Below are 15,664 nucleotides of genomic sequence, written 5' to 3'. Positions count from 1 at the left end.
TCTAAGCATTCGGGAGAACCTGATGCAGGTTCGTCTGATTCAAAGCGTAAAAAAGCTATGTTTTGAAATAGGGATATTTCTGCTCTCTGAAGAAAATGAAGCGTCAATTTTAGACTTTCTGATTGACACTCGAATTAACTGTATTACATTCAATGAAATTTGGTAGCGTCAGTCGTAATTGTTTTTAGAGTAAAAATTTTAATTTTTCACTATACCATTTATGTGTTTTCAGGAAAATGTAAGTACATACATATAAAGAAATTAACTTATTCTCTCCCTTATTTGAATCAAATTTAGAATTTGTTTTATTTCATGAAAGGTTTTTCAGGTAAGTAGAGTCCGGCAATGTAGAAGACTAAGAGACAGAGTCGTAGCTAGGGTTTTCAGCGCCCACAGGTGCAAGTAAAGATTTCGCGCCCCCTAGTGCTTGCCAAGGATGTAAAACATTTAATTCTAAAATGTCGTAACATCAATTTGGCGCCCCTTGGTTTCTGCGCCCAGGAACAGATGTCCCCCCTTGCCCCCTACGCCCCTGCTAAGAGACTGTCAAATTTTACGGAGTAAGGGGTCGGATTTTCAGAACTCTTAATATTTAACTGTAAATAACTCTACACATTTGTAGCAGAATATTGGACACGAAAAAGTACAGCATACAATTAAATTAATGTTGATTTTTTAATGTCAAATTCTAGCACAATAGGAGTCATAAAAAGAACAAATACCCTAAGATAATTAAGTAAAAAAAAACTTACATACAAAAATGAAGAAATATTATTCGTGGTAGAAAAATATCGTGAGATGGTAGATTGTATCTAACACTCACTTCGTCGTCATGCAGCTTCATCCCTTAGGCGGCGGAGGAACAAAATGTCCATACCAGATGCACCTTGCTCCTTCGTGTAACGGAGCATCCCTTCAGCGGCCTTTAGTCGTACACTATAGGTAAGCATTTTAGCTTTTCCGTTGTCTTCAATGTCTTCATTTTTTTATGCATCTTCCTTTTTATCCGCATTGTCTTTAACCAGTACAACTATTTCTGCATGTCCTAAAATTTCCCAATTTTCATCTTGTCCCATCCATTCTTCAATATCACCATCACAAACTTCTTCGCATCCTAGAATTTTTTTAAGTAAGTCAAGTATTTTACAATTTTCAGTATCTTCTTTGCTTTTGCGAAATTTATTTTCTGAACAGTCCAGTAACTTTCTCCAGGAACGAACGAGGGTTATCTGCTCGATTTCACTCCAATAATGAGCTATCCATACAACAACATCCAACATATCTATTTTCATTAACTTCTCGATCATATTACACCCTTCCTCCATGATTAGGACAATAGATGAAAGAAGTTTCCGTCTACATTTTTTCTTTAATGCCCCCAAAATACTCTGGTCCATCGGCTGACACACTGAAGTTATGTTAGGAGGGAGAAGAGGGCTTTTATGTCTTCGTCTCCTGACTATTCTGCATCAGGATGGGATGAGGCATTGTCTAGAATGAGAATCGCCTTCCTTGGTAGATTTTTTTATTTAAAAACCTTTTTCACCGATAGAACAAACTGCTGATGAAATCAATCATTAAATATTCCTCTATTCATCCATGCGTTTGACTGATTCCGGTACCAAACAGGAAGATCATAGTTGGTTTCGATCCCATTAGTGTACTTTTTTAAGTTTTCAAACTCCCGGGGAATTTTTGATTTGCCTATAAGCGCTAGTTTGAGCTTATGGCTGCCTGATGCATTGATGCATGTCGACTCTTTGTGACATGCCAAGATTGATCTCTTTGCTTCTTTTGCAGCCAGTTGCCGATTTTTCTTCTTTTCGTTTTCGAAGGTAGCATTCGAAACTTCAGACCTGTCTCATCGTAATTACAAACTTGATCTCCAGACATACCCTGCTTTTCAATTAGTTTGTGGCAATTATCCTTGAATCTTGCAGCATTTTCAAAGTTAGCAGATAGTTCTTCCACACAAACGTTTAATTAGCTGATGCCGTACCATTTTTTCCATCTGTTGAACCAGCCAGCACTAGCAGTAAATCCAGGCTCTCCTTCCTGAAGTTCGTCGAGTTTGTGGAACTCTACTGTATTATCGTTTTCCTTTCGCTAAATTCTCGTAAATGATAAAAAAATGAAGCTACTGTCAATGAAATATAAAATCTTTTCTTCATATTCTAAATTATAAGAGTACATAGCTTATAAATGTATTAATTGCTGATTAAAAATAATATTATGATAATTAACGATTTTGGTTATAGATTTTATATCCAATATACTTTTCCCTAAAGTATGTAAAAGCTAAATGTCATAATTCGTATTTCTTTCATTAGCATTTTGTTTAGAAAAGGGCTTTGTAAGCTTTGCTTTCTCTTTTAGAATACTTCGAATAGATAATATTCTTTCCTCTAGTAGATAAAAATGTCCTACCTATTACAAATAAAGACAAAAAAAAATAGAGGAAGGTTTGCTAATGGAGCAGCCCGGATGGGAAAGTGGTTGGTGAGCTTGACTGCCATACCGAAGGGGGCCAGGTTCAAATCAAAAGGCATGGATGTGAATTGTCCGTCCGTTCATATAAGGCGACGCCACCGTATTAGGTGCCACCTAGTATTAGGTGCCTCCATAATAAAGTGACCACCGCTTCCGCCCTTAGGAGTGGTCAATGCTTATAATGATTAGCGCCCGCCATTGGGGAGAGGAAAAATGTTTTACTAATCAACAAGAAAGATGATTTCTTATTTAAACGCTCCGACGAAAGTCGGAGTATTTAAGTCGTCGAAGTTGTTTCAAATCAAAACTTCTCACTGGCTCAACAATTAAATGTCGGCAGCACTAACCCAAATCTAAATAATGACACTCTTATCAGTTAGAGTGTCGCTATGGTAAACAAAGTGAATTTTAAAGAATGCATTTATTCTATTGTGGTTTATGCGCTGTCGGCGAAGTAGTTTAATTCAATCTAATAAGTTTAAATAAAATGCAAGAAAAATGCGTATAATTTAATATTCCGTACAAGGAAGTCATGTGGTGTACACATCAGATTTTTTAATTGAAGAATTCCATGACTGGCAACACAAAATCGCTCTGTAGCAGTCATCATTCCTTTTCTACGTCCAACTGAAACCCCGTTCTGTAAGAGTCATCATTAATTTTTTTCCGTCCAACTATATAACGAAACCTGATGATTCTCAAATAGCAAGCAAGGATCTTACAACAGTATCGTAACAATATAGGATAAACTTCATGCACTAAACATTGAATACTGAAGAATTTCCCGTACGAATTATTAACACGGGTTCAGATGAGCAAAAAATTTGCTTCCAAAGGCTTCAGATTATGTAAATAGTATGATGGCACCTGGAAGAAGGACTTCCCTTTAAAAAAATGTAAAAAGCAAAAAAAAAAAAAAAAAATTATTCCGTATCACTCACATACCATATGTTGTTAAAAAGTCTTTTACATATTAAAAATACTGCAAATACTCATAAAATTTATTAATTAGATACATCATTAATTAAATACATTTTTTATTTAAATCCATCACAAACATTATTAAAAAAGTTAAAAGGTATTATTACTAAGAACTATGTTTATTGCTCTTAAATTGCATAGTTCGTTAAGCAGTAACAGACAGATCAAATGTGAAATTAAATATCTTACACTTTGCCTTATGGTAACACAATTGCGAGTAAAAGATAAAAATGCTTTATTTCGAGCAATTCATTACCGATACCGGTAATTCATTACCGAACAATTCATTACCGATACCGGTAATGAATTATCGCTGGTTTCGAGTAGTTACCACCTCAGACTCAAGAAGTATCTTTAACGGCATTTCACTCATGACACTGTGATGGCTAGAGATGGACGATCCGCTCCGGAACCGATTCCCTAGACTGAATGAATGATCAAAGCTCCGACGAAAACGAAGCGGTAGTTCTTTAACAGTTAACTGAGAGCTGTTGGCAAGTGCGCCAGAAATTTAATTCCCCTCAATGTAAACACTAGCAGTCTTTCCTTTATTTTTTACAAGAAACATCTCTGACCTATTTTTTATGTCTGTTATGTTTGTACATATGTGTGCTTTTGACTTGTTTGTGTTCCATCTAGTATTTAAAAAACAAAACATTAAATAAACCGACGCATTTCAGCGAAATTGATCACCCCTATTTCCAAATGGATGGAGTTCTTTTTCCCATCTAGCACTGCAAGGATCTGTTTAAAGTACGTAGATTATAGAAACTAGTTCCTCGGATTCCCAGCTATCAGCGCTCCGATGCTCTGATACTAGTCGGAGATCTGGATCCTTCAGAGTCGCAATTGGATCTGATTCCGACGGAGTCTTTATTATTCCGCTCTTTCAAATCTGACTCTACGGAGTCTTGATTATTAATTCCTTTTGCTTCCTCGGAGCTGTACCTTTGAGTTTCATTTCGATTCTTTGAATACTGTGTCATTGTATAGCTATGTATATGAGGTATTACTTTTTTATACAATATTACTGTAATATTTATATAAAATAATAAATTATATTTTTATTTATTTACTTATTTTAGTAACGTCATATAACCTAGAGCTGTGAATTTCTCTTTAATCTTCTTTAGAATTAGTATATATTAATAAATATAAATTTTTCCACCAAATATATTTTTTATGGTTGCAGAACAAAATGTGCATCCTACCGAATAGAACATCCTCGAGCGATATTTGGTATCATTTTGTTAAATAAGATTTAAAAAAAAAAAAGGAAAATACTGGTACTGTCAGCAGAAAATTTCCTGTTCTTTGGGATCTGTCTCCAATCTAAAAATTTATTTTTATACGTTGCTTTGTCGTAGCAACAAAATATCAATTATAGTAGTGAAATAATGTAGTATGTAACAAAAGTGAGTTCAATTTTCCTTTTTTAAAAAAATTTTAGTATTTTTTATTATAGATTTTTATTGTTGTTCTATGTAGAAAGGTTTCTTTAGGGTAACCCAAAAGTACGGTTGAAAGAAATCAGTCCAGGGAGCGAGCGGTTTATTTGAGTTGATTCCAGCGATCCCACTATTTGTTCAAGTCTTTCTGCTTTTCTCTCATCTTTGCACACCGCACTTGATCCATGAATGTTCCGAAAGCATTCATCAAGGTCATTGTTAGTGAAGCATGAGCGAACCACAGCTTTTAGCGATTGAAGCTCTAGCTATTACACTCACTCCAAACACATCACGACCAATCACCATTATCTCCAGTTATTTTCCTATACACACACCTGCAAATTCTGTTGAAACAGATTTGCAAACACTATTAAATATTAACAATCGAGTTATCATAGGTGGAGATTTCAACGCACACCACCGCGAGTTGAATTGTTGGGATATTACTCAACACGGACGCATTATACATCACTTTGGCCCGAGCGGCCAATATTAACCTATCATTCCCAGAAAAACCAATACACTGTGAGATTGGTAGACTATCTGTCATCAATTTCTTCATCTTGAACAATATTAACTCGCTGGGTTAGCGAGTTATATTGAAAGCATGTCAAGCAGTAAAAGTTGAGTTCGACTAAAGGCTGCCATAGCCAGAACCATTAGATTAGATTAGATTGAAAGCATGACTGAAATGTCATGTGATCACAATCCTGTGATGATGGAACCTACAGTACCAATACTTACAGTACATCACACAAAAGAGCCCCTATTATGAACTGGGCAGGATATACCAAAACTCTAAACAGCACTCAGTACCCAACACATACGATACAAACGAGAGATGAGTTAGAAGCATTCACAGAAGAATTCACCGAGGAGTTACATGATGCATTACTTAAAAATAGTAAAATTGTAAGAGAAGATAAAAGATACAAAAACAATGATATCAGAGAACTTATCAGGAGAAAGAATCATGCACGTAAAACAGCGGCAGATGCCCTTCTGACAAAATCATCCTGAACCAACAACTGACTCAGCAAGTCATAACTCTATTAAAAAAACACGCACAACTCGACTGGACCAAACATTTAAAATCGCTTTCAGCGGATGATAATTCGATCTGGAATGCGCTTTCTAAATTTAAGAGACGCAACGCTACTATTCCGGCTATTAATGGCCCCAACGGGATCGCCTACACTTATTTTGAGAAAATTGAGTCTATTGCAGATAACTATGCTTCTCAATTTCGCACACACAATATTTCTCACCCCCAGACAGAATACTTAGTTTCTTCCCTCATTACACAATTCCAATCAAGAACACACACAAACAACACACCCTTAATTATGCCATCAGAAGTTAGTAGTTATATCGAGAAGAGAAAGAATCGAAAAAGTCCAGGATAGGATAAAATAAGTAATAAAATGATCAAGGAAATGGGACCAAAGATGCTCTACAAGCTCACAAAACTTATCAACGCTATGATGAAAATCCAGCACTTTCCCACCAATTGGAAGACTGCTATCATTGCCCCGATTTTAAAGCCGGGTAAAGATCCAACCCGCGCTGCTTCCTACAGGCCAAAAAGTCTCATACTGACATTAAGCAAGATCGCTGAAGCTATTATCCTGAAAAGAATATAAGATTTCCTACAGGAAAACAACATCATGATTCAAGAGCAATACGAATTCCGACGGAAGCATTCCACCACTGATCAGTTATACAGAGTAACGGAAATGATTGCTGATGGCTTTAAGAAAAAACTCATTACCGGAGCTCTCTTTCTCGATATATCGAAAGCTTTTGATTGTGTATGATTACAGGGTCTCACATACAAGTTAATCACTCTGGGTTTCCCAGATTACATCATTAACATCATCAATTCCTATCTTTACGATAGATACTTTGTCGTTATAACAATACTCTACACGAAAAGTAACTCTCGCTGGGTTACCTCAAGGGAGTTTACTTTCGCCCTCTCTTTTTAATTTATACGAACGACACCCCCACAAAACCCCTCTCACTACACTTGCACTATATGCAGACGATACCGCGATCCTACGCCAAAACGTGTCTATGGCTGCAGTTGTACAAATATTACAAGAACACATGCACGCACTATAGTAGTGGATGATAAAATGGAAAATTAAGACAAACGTGGAGAAATCAGAAGGTGTTTACTTCACCTACAAGACTAACGTCGACCTGGAGATTACTCTCAAAATGTATGGTATCAGCATCCCCTGGGCCAAGCAAGTTAAAATACCTAGGTGTTATTTTAGACCAAAGACTCACATAGACCCCACACGTTACATATACTTTAAATAAGTCGCGGGGCGCTAAAGCTTTACGCAACCCCTTAATTGCCCGAAACTCGAGTTTCTCTATTCAAAATAAAATTCTTGTTTTTCAATCCATGCTGCGTCCCTTCATCACTTACGCCTGTCCGGTCTGGGGTTTTCTGTGTGACCCTACTATGAAAAAATCCAACAAGTCCAAAATATGACTTTAAGGCAAATGGCTAACTGCCCCTGGTTTATTAAGAATGATACAATTCATCGTGAACTTGACGTTGATAAGATTAATGTTTGTTTTGCAAAATTTGCTAGAAAATTCTTTAGAAATATTCACAAAGTGAACAACAGCACCATCCCTCAGCTGGATTATAACTTCCACGATAGAGAAAACAGAAAATATTCACAAAGTGAACAACAGCATCCCTCAGCTGGATTATAACTTCCACGATAGAGAAAACAGAAAACGACTGAAAACAGTCCTTTTGCATTTAAATACTTAAATTGTTTATTGTATGTGTGTTCGCCATGTAATTCTACCGTAAAATTTCTTTTGCAAACCTAATATTGGTTTAATTTTACCAAATTAAATACAGTTTTAATTCGTGACATACGTGTCGCTATCTAGGATTGAAAAATGCAATTAATTCATCCCCAGTATTGCAACTATGGGTGGCCATCTATGGCTTACAACTGTAACTACTTGACTGTAATGCAAATGTGTCGCCATCTGGTAGCAAACTTCTGTCATTTACTTTCAGTTAAAATTTGTGTTTTGTAATTTGTGCTATTTTGTAACTTTTCCTGACTTATTTATATTTTATCTTAATAGACATTATTTTTATTTTTTTATTTATTTTTATTTTATTTAATTAATTTTAATAAATAAAAATAAAGCTTAGATTAGCTTGAATTAAATGAGAGTATGACTAACAAGAGTGGGCAAAATACGAGTTGGGAATGAAGCTGTTACGTAAATAAGGCACAGAGGCTGTCGAGCTGGTGAGAAAGATGCATAAAACATATATGTAAGTACAAATATTTGTAGCCTAAGCCCACTAAAATGAGTATAATAGGAATACACAATATAAAATGCACAATAGAGAATACAGAATACCGTTACATATATACATGTACAAATACTAATATATAATACAACTACGAATACAGACATATAGTACAAGAAAGAGCAAAATGGTGGCGCTTAGCAACTGGAATGAGAAAAGAGGGAGAGGTTACATGATCCAAGTGTTTAACTGGGCAAGGGTTCTGTCCATATTATTCAGGTCGTTATAATCATAGTTGCAGATTTTTATGCAGGAGTTGTCTATAGTTTGCTGTCTGCTGTGAAAATGTTTTGCCAGTTTGTAATAATGGGTCCTGAGTAATTTCATATCTAGTTGTTCATGTATTCTGTTATTACGTATATACCATTCGGCATTAATAATCTGTCTAAGCACACCATTTTGGCAAACCTGGAGTTTCTGTGCGGGCGAAATACTGTCACGTAGTGTTCAAATGAAGGCATATTAATACACACTGCGTCAACTCGGCTCATATAAATTACTTTAATATAAATCTGAATGGAATCACGCACACGATTTCGAGATGTTTTTTTATTTGCTATTTTGCTGAATACCAGAATCCTTCAACGTTTTGAGTATTCGGACCAGAAAAACTTGTCCCGTAGTTTTAAAAATACTCCCCCTGCTTGTTGTTCTTTAGAAGGCAGGTTCAAATTCTTAATATTTTATTTTCAAAATGCAAGACTGAAACACAGAAATAGTAGTTAGCTTCTTTGTAAAAATTGTATTTATTAAATTATAAAAACTTTATTCTTCTTTATAACTTATATTTTTCATTGATAATCAGGATTTTGGAAAACCACAGCAAAAATCTTATGAGTGTGTTGTTACCTCACGCTTATCCGTTATTGGGCTAAACAGCACTGTTTGGAGACAGTTCTTATTTGCCAAAAATGGGTGACAGGAAATTACACAAATCTGCTTCAGTTTTATTCATACTGCAATATATTACTTAACATTTTAATATTTTCTTACTTAACTGACTTTATCTTTAATAATATACAAATAACTCTTAAGATTTTAAAATAATAGTTTATTTTACAGTTTTAATGTTATTTAGCAAAAAATACCATATCAAATGATAATAGTAAGTATCATTTAGCTTTGAAAAAAAAGCAAAATATCTGTATAATTTGTTTAAAAAGAGACATTCAAAACAAGAATAAGTTATATATAAAATTGTCATTAAGAAATTTACATCATTTTAAATAATACTGCTTATTCGCACTCACCAAACGTTCTACTAAAATCTGTCTGTAAGTTCTACTTCAGGATTTTGAGCCATTCTACTTCAGGATTTTAAATGAAACTGTAGCACTATAGACTATATCACTGCAATGATTTTTTTTTACTTACCTTACGAAAAGCTAATAAAACATGTTTCTGACTCTTTAATAGGTGCTTAATCTACAGAACTTTTCTGTACGTCTCCTACCACTACACCCTTAATCTACATCAAAAATAAAACGTAGCAATACCTATGAACTTCTATAACAACATATAAATTACACCCATCTTCCCGTCCTTCTCTTTTATTGCTAATTTCTGCAGTAAAAAATTGAACATTCAGTTTTAAATTATTCTGAAAACTCTGAAAAAGTAACTTCGTGCATTATGGTTGCCGCTGAGCTTCACTCAAATTACGGGAAACTACTTTATTTTCAGTATGTAATTTTTATGGTATAGTAAATGTTACATTTTAGAATCACAGAAGTTTGGTTTTAAATGTTTTGCTTGCATTTTAAAATAACAATTATTAGCGAATTTAGAAAAAAATGAGGTAAAGAATCTGTCCGTAATATTTCATACTTTTATAACTTCTCCTTTCAGTTTTTTCGAAAACATTGGATAACGAAATATTTGTCCATGCACTGCGTTATTACTCTAAGGAAGCAATTTTATGCCTTTTTTTACCATGATAGAGGCATAATAAAAGTAAAATAAAATAAGTTTTATTGAGATAAAAACGAATATATAAAAGAAATGTCTAAGTGGAGGATATGTTTTCGCTATTTCCCATAGAATAAGTACTCATATATTATCAAATTCCTGCATAGGTAGAAATATGGCGAGAGACCTTGTCATAAATAAAAGTCAAAAATAAATGTGGCTGTGGAAGAAGAATGACACTCGGACTGCTCATAAATAAATAAATGTCACTCACCTGGTCTTGCGTATTCTGTTGGACGCATTCCATTACTCTTAACTGATGATCAAGTTCCATTCCTATAAAACAATTTGCATATTTTTCAAGAAAAAAATGTTTTAATTCCTTGCTAAATTAGTAACTTTCTGTAATTAATATATTTCAATAATTTCAATAATTTTCAGATTTCAAGATATCGCAAGAAAAAAATGGAATGTCTCCCAAAAGAAAAAAAAAATGTTGGATTACAATATTACTATTCTCTCTCTCCTCTCTCTCTATGTATATATAAAGAAGGAAGTCTGTGCGTTTGTTCTCTGATAACTCAGTCACTACTATACCTATCGTCACCAAACTTTCTTCAATTCTTTTATGGGTCCTGGAAAAGGCCGACGTCCACTTGTTTCTAAAAAAAAGTAGCTAAAATCAGTGATATTAATTAAAAACTCGGAAAAACGATAATTTTCGCCCTCATTTTTCCGAGTGGCAACAGTCTTGCAAGCTGGAGATGAAAATCTGCTTTATTTTGATAGTTGTTGCCACTGCTCGCTTTCAAATCCTAGAGTTTGTTAATAAAAAATTTCTAAGTTTACAATGAAATAAAAATAGCATTGCCAAATATTAAATACATCACTCCCGATTCCAAAAATTCGTGGGAAGCCATTTCGACTATTCCCATCTTTATACGATTTTAATCAGCCGAAATATTAATTAAGAACTCTCAAAGCGCTAATTTTCGCACTCATTTTTCCGAGTGGCAACAGTGTCGCGCGTTGGAGATAAAAATGCTTTATTTCGAAAAGTGTTGCTACTGCTCGCTTTTGTTTGTTATCAAAAATTTCTAAGTTTTACAAAATCTATACGTATAAAGAAGAATGCCTGTTTGTGGGTTTGTTTGTTTGCGTTATTGATTTCTGATCAATTATGATCAATTTTTTTGCCACATTTAATCGACTAAAATTGAATATAGGTGAAATATTGGATAGAACTTGAGCTTTTACGACCATTTGCTTAGAAAGACGAAAATCATTAAAAACTGCGTGCCATTGTTGTTGATATAATGAGAGAGAATTAGCTTATTTTTCTATCGAAATGTTTTATGTGGTTTCCATATCGTATCAGACTGAAAAATGTATGACTATGAATCGTATTTTTTTGCATCGTTATTACAGAAGATTACAGCGGTATCGTTCTCTCTGTTGTTAGATGCATTAGTGTAACTTAACAAGCATCGGGTACTTCCCTAGTATATATATATATATAGTATATATATATATATATATATATATATATATAACATAACATACTACACTCGTGCGCAAATATATGAGAATTTTGAAATTCTATCTATTTTTAAGAAACGTATTAAACCAAAGGTACTAATTATGCTGCCCAAGAGTCATAGAAATATTACGAGTCGAATACATAAGCACATACGTGCATTCTTGCGGACCTGTGACTGTGGAGGGTATATAAGCGCTCTAGTATTTTTCGGAGATTTGTGCTTTCTTAAGACATTCGTCTTGTTTTTCTCAAGAGATGGGTAAATTTTCAAAAGTTTCAGGTAAATTGAAAAATTACGAATATATGGATGACGGAATGAGATGGAGAATTGTCGGTAGATTTCAGGCAGTCCAATCACAAGCTCAGGTGGCTACAAAGCTTATAGTAATGTCCAGTATCGTCTGCGATATATGGAAGCAGTTTCAAGGCATTGGATCTATATCGAGAAGACATAGACAAGATCGATCAAGATCCACAACGACGAATGAGGATCATTATTTGGCACTTTCAGTGCAGCGACACGGGAATGCTACAGCTTCACAGCTGTCACGTGAGTTGTATGCTGCCACTGGAACTCGAGTTTCACGGTCTACATTTTCCAAGGCTTAATGAGATAAAGCTGTACCAGAAGATCCCATGTCTGCTTCCCGAGCAGCGCACAAGAGAACGTGCAGACAACATGCGCCTTGAACCAGACTTAAGCACTGTGCATTTTACAGATGAGTCGAGATACTGATTCCCGACCACTCATTGGACACGGAATCTCGGCGCCGGACACTGATTATCGGCCTGGACACATTCTCGGCGCACCTGTATCTGAAGAGAGCCTGGAACATGATGCTATCCTTCTTTCATCAGGGGAAAAGATCATTACGGTGTTGGATTTGTAATGGTTTGGGCAGGCATTGCATTGGACGGCCGCACATCCCTGCTTGGGTTCGACAAAGGTTCCTTGATTACTATGAGCTATAAAAAGGAGATCTTAAAGAGCTACATTCGGCTTTTTAGAGGCGCAGTTGGCCCTACGCTTCTGTTAAAGGACGACAACGCTCGTCTACGTGAAGCTCACCTGGTCGATGATTACTTGTACAATAAGGATATTCTCCGCATAGCTTGGACAGCCAGATCTCCTGACCTTAACCCTGCACAGAGCATTTTTAAAATAGAGAACGTTTGGGACAGTCTTCAGGGAACAATTTTATCTCATCATCTCCCTCCTAGAACCATCCAGGAGATGAAAACTGCCTTGCTGCAGGAGTGAAATCAACTACTGCCTTCTGTACAATGATGATGATGTCATGTCTATGACAAAGTGCAATTATATAGCTTCGAAGCTATCAAAGATGGCTTTTGCAACCTCGGCAGCTCTATCAGTATAAAGTAGGTCCACTGGGTCTTCAATGCCGATGCCAAACAGTCTGGCCTGCATTGCTGGGCAGCTGAAGATGTGATGGCGAGACAGTGGGATGTCATCTGGGTAATGAGGACAAATGCTGGTGTGACTACGCTGTCCGTCTGCAGAAATCGTCATCCCTTTTAAGTGATTTGTCCTAAGTCTGGTTATGATAGTCGATATGGATCTGTCACAGTTCAGTTCCGGGATGGAGTTTCCTTTAACTTGACCGATTAGTCTGATACTTCTGTACAATACTGTCCTTAACTGCCTTCTGTACAGTATGCCATCACGCGGCATGACCTATTCGGCTGTGAAAGGCGACCATAGCCCATGTTAGACTCATTTTCAGGTCGATATCACAACATGAATTTAGGATGTTCCCGCAATTGTGAACTTTAATCGTAATTATGAATGTATAAAATGACTTTTGAATGGTGTATCTCTTTCATTCTTATAAATGGACATTCATACCATATTTCATTAAAATCTGTTCAATAGTTTTTCAGAAATTCGAGATAATGTGCGCACACAAATGTATATACAGGGTAGTCATAAGAAAACTTCCCAGATATATGAAAGCCTAACGGTCTATCCGCTCAACTAATTGAAATGAAATTTCGAATGTTGTTATTTGAAGGTATGCGCTCGGGATTGTGATAATTAAAAATAATAGAATTTTAAATTAGAAACGGTTACAGTGAAATAATTCAAAATTTTTGAACGGGAACGCTCAGTTTTCTTCTGCGCAAATCGATCAGCGCATTGAAAATCCATAAATGGCTCTGGAAACAATACCCCTATGACAAAAATTGCAGGCGTAAAATATTTGCAATGACGGGCATTGTAAAAGAGCAATGATAAACAATGACAAACATAACATTGCAAGATGAATCTCTATAACTTCCGTTTTATGGCATCTTTCAATTCTGACAAATCTTGTAGATTTAACGTGTACACCTTAGATTTTAGATAAATCCAGAACCAGAACTCCATCGGAATGAGATCCGGAGATCACAGTGGCCACGAAACAGCAGGAGATGTTTCTATCTTCCAAGTGCTTTTGCAGCACTTGCCGAACACATGTGGCTAGGTATGCAGGAGCATCATCTTGCATCCCTACAATGCTATTAACGACATTTCGCTTCTGAAATTCTGGAATTACATAGTTGTGTAACATAGCTGTATACAAATTACTTGTTATTTAGAATGATTTCATACTTGTGACCTCTTCGAAGATTACGGGCTGAGAAAGAATGTGCTTGCAATGTCTCACCCCACAGTAAGTTAAGCTTCGTGTAAAGGCATTAGTGCAATATTGTGAAGATTTTCATCAGCCCAAACGAACACAGTCTTTGGAGTTTATATTGTCAATTAAGAAAAAATGAGCTTCATCAAATCATGTAATGCTCTTCTGTGCATATGTTTAGGCCGGCAATTTTCATTATACGTGTATTGTCCCAACGCCATTTACAGGTTTTCAAAGCGCTGATCAATTTGTGGAGAAAAAAGTAGGTTTTGCCATTCAAAAATTTCGAAATTTTCCAACTGTAACCGTACCATGAGAACTCTATTATTTTAAATCATCATAATAATGAACGCATACCTTCAAATAACAATATCTGCAATTTCATTTCGATTGATTGAGAAGATAGGACGCTTGGAGTTCATCTATAGGGGAAGATTTTTATGACCACCTTGTACATATATATATATATATCAAGCAAGGTAGTAATTACAATTTTGAAAAACTAATTTTGGTCTAGAAAACATCTTGCGCAATATGCTGTAAAATATAAAAAAATGTAGTAAGCTCGCCTAAAAGTTACCAAGAGCTGCTGCTCCAAAAAGTTCAACACGTTTTAAAAAAATTAACACATATGAAAATCAAACCATTAAACATGTAAAACATTAAATGGACACAGAACAGAACACAGAAATGCGCTTACCTTTTATCTGATTCTGTTTTTTTAATGTTTTACATGTTTAATGGTTTGATTTTCATATGTATTAATTTTTTTAAAACGTGTTGAACTTTTTGGAGCAGCAGCTCTTGGTAACTTTTAGGCGAGCTTACTACATATATATATATATATATATAAATTGTAGAAAGCTCGCCTAAAAGTTACCAAGAGCTGCCGCTCCAAAAGGTTAAAGACGTTTTCAAAAATCAATACACATGAAAAGCAAATCATTAGACATGTAAAACATAAATACAATAAAATTAAATAACAGAAAAAGTTAAAAAGTAAGCGGAAAATGGTAAATTAGCTCAATTCGATATCCAAACAGGCTTTTCAAGGGAAATTTCATTGTTTGAACGTCGAATCAAGCTAACCCAATTACGCGTTTCGCCGAAACAGACAATTGAAACTTTTACGCTAAAAATTTTTTTGACAAAGTGTCTTCGAAATTTTAATAGTCTCAATTCTCTGTTCCAATTTCCCGACGCGTCCGCTTAGAAAGACACATTAAGGTGTTAAAATATGTAAATCAAAATCAAACTTTCTAAATCTAGTCTAAAATTAAAATCAAAACGAAAA

General features: G+C 35.2%; 1 protein-coding gene across 2 annotated transcripts in view; it reads right to left on the bottom strand.

Moving 5' to 3' along the window:
* The window catches only part of LOC118198303 (uncharacterized), a 57,224-nt gene that overhangs the window by 24,393 nt on the left and 17,167 nt on the right, over nucleotides 1–15,664 (bottom strand). Inside the window, exons 1-2 of one of the 2 annotated variants that reach the window (XM_085819764.1) lie at nucleotides 10,694–10,846; nucleotides 10,463–10,524 (exon numbers count right to left, since the gene is read on the bottom strand). In XM_085819764.1, coding sequence (XP_085675890.1) covers nucleotides 10,463–10,522 — 60 coding nt within the window. In that variant the 5' untranslated portion in view covers nucleotides 10,523–10,524; nucleotides 10,694–10,846. Of the gene's footprint in view, nucleotides 1–10,462; nucleotides 10,525–10,693; nucleotides 10,847–15,664 lie in introns of those variants that run through there. The other variant, XM_085819763.1, reaches the window with a different exon arrangement.

This window comes from Stegodyphus dumicola, chromosome 7, assembly GCF_044657685.1.
Source record: "Stegodyphus dumicola isolate Sdum_Otavi_A_Nest chromosome 7, ASM4465768v1".
NCBI classification, from domain to species: domain Eukaryota; kingdom Metazoa; phylum Arthropoda; class Arachnida; order Araneae; family Eresidae; genus Stegodyphus; species Stegodyphus dumicola.
The sequence above is the reverse complement of the archived record's forward strand: the minus strand, read 5'-3'. Positions and strand labels throughout refer to the sequence as shown.